The sequence below is a fragment of the Pseudomyrmex gracilis genome, unplaced genomic scaffold, assembly GCF_002006095.1.
Source record: "Pseudomyrmex gracilis isolate BER0280 unplaced genomic scaffold, ASM200609v1 scaffold_651, whole genome shotgun sequence".
Taxonomy (NCBI): Eukaryota; Metazoa; Arthropoda; class Insecta; order Hymenoptera; family Formicidae; genus Pseudomyrmex; species Pseudomyrmex gracilis.
In genome coordinates this window covers 43328-48717 of record NW_018021235.1, presented here as the reverse complement: position 1 = coordinate 48717, position 5390 = coordinate 43328, and the positions used below count along the sequence as shown (strand labels likewise).

At 30.4% G+C, this 5390-nt stretch overlaps 1 protein-coding gene across 1 annotated transcript in view; it reads left to right on the top strand.

Moving 5' to 3' along the window:
* Window positions 1-1220: 1220 nt before the first annotated feature.
* LOC109861230 (odorant receptor 49b-like) overlaps window positions 1221-5390 on the top strand; it is an 18310-nt gene continuing 14140 nt past the window's right edge. Inside the window, exons 1-4 of the mRNA XM_020440786.1 lie at window positions 1221-1412; window positions 1525-1777; window positions 1874-1974; window positions 2045-2374. Coding sequence (XP_020296375.1) covers window positions 1221-1412; window positions 1525-1777; window positions 1874-1974; window positions 2045-2374 — 876 coding nt within the window. The remainder of the gene's footprint in view (window positions 1413-1524; window positions 1778-1873; window positions 1975-2044; window positions 2375-5390) is intronic.

The window sequence follows — 5390 nt, the reverse complement described above, 5'->3', positions numbered from 1 at the left end:
CACGCATATTTCCGCACAACATCCAGCAAACGACTCTCATGACCGTATATACAATATATTTATAGTTTGGTAAACTTCAAGAGCCTAAAAATTCTGTATTAATTTATCAATTAGATTAACTTTAACTTTATTAAATTATTTTGAATCATATAACTACCTTTTATCTATTTATTACAGACCATTTCAATGCATAAACACTATCTTGTTTTTGTTTATTCATATCAAGTATTGGTCATTGCTCTCTATGTTTGCCTGCTTACTTGACGGTTGTGGCTATGAGCCATAAGGTATGGCTACTAGTCAAATGTAGATGCGTACTTAGTTTTTGTACTTTTTATTTTAACAGATAGGTTTTTCCAAAATTATGTATCTTATTTTGTAAATTCTGTGCTTTTTAAAATTTTGTAATTTGCTGAAGATGATCCAAAATATAGCAATCAAAACGTTCAAAAATTATTTAACTTCTCTGTTTGATTTAATAATAACCACCATCAGTCATGGATCACCAGCTTATTGGCTTATAGGCTTCATTAAGTTTTTTAATTAAAAAAATTAAGTCTTTCAAGATCACTATAGTATGTCTCCCTAATGTCCTACAATTTTAATCATGGATGTCTTCTTCTATTTCTAATTGTTTTTGAAGAAAACGTTAGCTAACCATTTTATCAGACTTACTCTGTATATTTTATATACATAAACTCGTTAAAAACATAATAATAAACTATGTAACTATAAATAAATATATGTTATATACTACATACCGAATGACGGTACGATGCCGTATATATTATAGAATATATATGCGGTAATTATAATTAATTACTAAAGTTTAACAATTAATAAAGAATGATAATAATATAATTAATATAATTAAATACTGGATTTTATCTGCAAGTAAGATTTCTTTATCGTTATTCACATGCAAGTTGACATTCAATTTACGATGTCACTCGACTGGATAACTTGCAGTCAGACTACTGAGAAAAGTGGCTAAGAAAAAAACCAGTATATTGTTTAGTGAAAATTGAACCTAATACACGTACCACCAATTGATCATCTCAGCAAAGGAGACGCATATGATTATAGTCTATTACTAGCACGAAATAAGTGCGCGTCAATTTTCTTGCTTGTTAGTATAATGGGTTTCCACTTAGACTGAAATTGTTCGGCCATTCAGATAAATTGAGGATCGCGCGACAGCATAAAGAAAATCACTAAAGATGAAGCAAAGTACAGAATACCGATCAGTAAGTATTACGCGTCTTTTCATGAAAATGATTGGTCTCTGGTATGTCGAAAAATCGAAGGAACGTTTACTTTTGCGTTTCGCATTTTGCTATGCTATTTTGGCAATTGTCTTTGCTATTCTCGTCGAGAGTGTCGATTTATATCACTGTATGGGTGATTTTTATGTACGTATATTTTGGCTACCTGCACTTTTTGTACTCTTTTTTTAATAGGTAAAAAAACAAGACAAAAGTATATAATTATTTAATTAGTTTTTGACAGTTTTATTACTAATAGGCTGTCACGTCTAACTTGTGTACCACATTGCTGCTAATAATGATATTAGTAAAACTAGGTAGTTTTATGTATTATCACGACATGATAATGGAATTGATACAATTTGCGGAAAAAAAATTTTGGAATATTAAATACGATAAAGTTGGTACTCAAATTTTGAAGACATATGATAAAATAGGAATGAGTATGATCTGTACTTTTACATTCATCGTTTACTTTGCAACGTTCAATTATATTTTTGCACCTTTCTTCGGTACTATTTTTGTTTTTGTTTGTGGTGGTATATGCTATTTTTAAAAGTAAGTACATGACATATTGCAAAGTTAAACTCTTTATTTTTCATAAATAGAGAATCTAAACAGAAACGGTACGGAGAAGATTTTGCCATTCAAATTATGGTTTGAATTTCCATATCATTCGCCATATTATGAAATCACCTATATTATTCAGGTAAGAAGAAACTTATATTAATGTTTGTTTAGTTTTTAGTTATATTACAAGTTATGATAATTTTTCCCAGTCACTTTCAACAATACATTCAGGTGTTTGCACTTGCTGCTTCGACAATTTTGTAAGCACATTTAATATTCATGCAGCTGCGCAGTTAAAACTTTTAGCTCATAAAATAGAAGTCGTCGTTGAGAAAAGCATCGAAAGTGTAATAAACCAAAAGGATTTGTCAGAAACGGATGTTACGATACTGACATTCAAGACATTACAAAACTATGTGCAGCAACATTTGACGCTTATATATTACGTGCATAACATGCAACGAGTATTTGCCGTGATATTACTTGGACAATTGCTATTATCCAGCGCGGTTATCTGCTTTGGTGGTTTCCAGTTTCTTGTAAGTTTTCAACCATTTATGTCTTCTACTTATTTCACATCTCATATATTTATACAAAGTGAGTCTGAAAAAAGGTCAGCAGGTTTTTTGGAGAATAGAAATAAAGAAAGACATCTATTATCAAAATTATGGCCATTGAGGGGGATATACTACGGTGATCTTGAATGACTTTATAAATATTTTTTTATATTATCAATCAAAAATGTTTTTAATTGAAAAAGATATCTTTGAGTCATTCTGTCGATACAATTTATGGAAAGCTTGCTTGGAGAGAAAAGGATGAAAAAGCTAGCTTTCAAAGTTTTACTACCAGAGAAACCATAATAGAAAGAATAAAAAATATGAATATGATCTGCATTTTCACATTCATCGGTTACTTTGCTCAAGTCGAGTAATGGATTAATCCCAAGAACCTATAGTGTACCAAAAAATACATCAAACAAAACCATCTTTACAGATTAATAGCATCTATCATTTTTAAGAGCACCCCTACAGCAGATAGTCATATGCTCAATAGTTTTCAACTTGTCAATAAAATAAATAATATAAAATTAAACAAGATCACGTGCTTTTGGTTCTCGATGTAGTTAACCTTATTCACCTATCAAATTAGTTCAAGGCTCCAAAATCCAGATGGAAACACTTTAGATCAAAAACCAAAATTCCATTATAAATGAGTTTATTAAAGCTGTAGAAGTTACTTTGTCGTTTATGATTTTTATGTTCAACAGCAAGATATATAAACAAATATATGGAATACCTATGCGGTCTCCATTATCTCTTATTGTTTCAGACATTGTCATCCAGGATCTAGAAAAATCAGTCATAAAAAAATTTCCATTCAAATTTTACTTTTTATTTTGGATATGTTGACTACATTATGACAGCTTCTGGTGACTTATTTAATAAAGTATTTAATTTTTTTTACAGTTATCTCATTCAAGATTACAATTTACTTTAGAAATACAAAATAATAACTTTTAAAATTTTCTGGATGTTAACATTATATGTGTGTATTAACTGGGCTAGTATGAACCAATGTTGCAGGATGTTGTGCAGTAAAAAACAATGTTGAAGCAAAACGTTTCGACTATTTCTTTAGTCATCTTCAGTTGCAAGACTGTAATACAATTATTTGATTATACATATTTGTTGATTACTTTTGATGACACATTATTGCGCACAAATAAACAGAATAAAGAAAAATATCATAAAGAAAAACGCACCTATATACACTTCTAAATTAACAAAGATTAAATTATGTGTGTGTCATGTTTGAATGTTTAGTACAAACTGAGAGTCAAAACATATTGAACGGTTGTCAAGTAAACATAGTAGGTCAATTTATAAAATTTAAGAGTCAAAGATTTTTATCGATAATCGGTAAATAAGATTTATCTGGTAAGTCTGTGTCTGTCATAATATTTAAAGTGTTTTCTTTTATTTTTATGTGTAGCATTTCTGAAGTAGTGCGCTTGTAGAAATTTGTTTCTTTATCTAAAACTTGTACTGAATTCCAGTTAAAATTATGTCCAATAGTCAAACAATGCTCAGATTAAACTGACGTAGACTTTTTTTGTTGACAATATTTTATTTAAACAATTATGACTTAAGACTCGTGAAATTATCAACAAGATATGTATAAGGCTTTACGAGCTATTCTCAAGATGTTTTGAGTAGAAACTTGTACGTGTATATATATACATACACATGTAACAAATTCAACTTGTAAATTTTTACAAGTGAGTGTTTTTTGAGTTGAAAACTCAATTCTTAAAATCATACGGGATGCCGGATTTGCATCTCACATATTTGATATATGTACATTGCGAAACTAACTCCAAGTGCCTCGGTGGCCTAACAGGGAAGGCGATGGCACGGAAAGCCCGAGATTCCAGGTTCGACTCCTGGCCGAGGAGTTTTTTTTCGCAAAATTTTAAAATTAGTTAGGGGAGTATCCGGGGTCTGTCATATGTGAGATGCAAATCCGGCATCCCGTATGATTTTAAGAATTGAGTTTTCAACTCAAAAAACACTCACTTGTAAAAATTTACAAGTTGAATTTGTTACATGTGTATGTATATATATACACGTACAAGTTTATACTCAAAACATCTTGAGAATAGCTCGTAAGGCCTTATACATATCTTGTTGGTAATTTCACGAGTCTTAAGTCATAATTGTTTAAAATTACGCTAGCTGAAGAATGGCGTTTAAACAACATTATCAGACCATCTTTGATATATGTACATTGCGAAACTAACTCCAAGTGCCTCGGTGGCCTAACAGGGAAGACGATGGCACGGAAAGCCGGAGATTCCAGGTTCGACTCCTGGCCGAGGAGTTTTTTTTCGCAAAATTTTAAAATTAGTTAGGGGGGTATTCGGGGTCTGTTATATGTGAGATGCAAATCCGGCATCCCGTATGATTTTAAGAATTGAGTTTTCAACTCAAAAAACACACACTTGTAAAAATTTACAGGTTGAATTCGTTACATGTGTATGTATATATATACACGTACAAGTTTCTACTCAAAACATCTTGAGAATGGCTCGTAAGGCCTTATACATATCTTGTTGGTAATTTCACGAGCCTTAAGTCATAATTGTTTAGTTTTTGTTGTTTAAAAATATTTGCTAAATTTCTGTGATACTAAAAAAAAAAGAATATTCAAATAAATCAAAAGGCCGATACGAGCAGTAAAATACAGGTTGGTCGTGTATAAAAAGTTGTCTTTATTCAATAAATAGACGTTTCGGTCACACAAATTTGGACCTTTTTCAGTATGAAAAAATTAAGTCTAACAAGAAAAAATAAAAGAAATAACAATAAATAAAAGAAGCGCAAAGCAAACATCATAGTAAATTGAAAATAATATATAAAACTCACTTAAATAAGAAAAAACATTTTAGTACACTACATCACTAACAGATAGATGAAATAATGTCAATAAATTACAACAATATAATGTGTACTGGCAAGAAAACATAAAACAGCCAAATATATATAGATATCC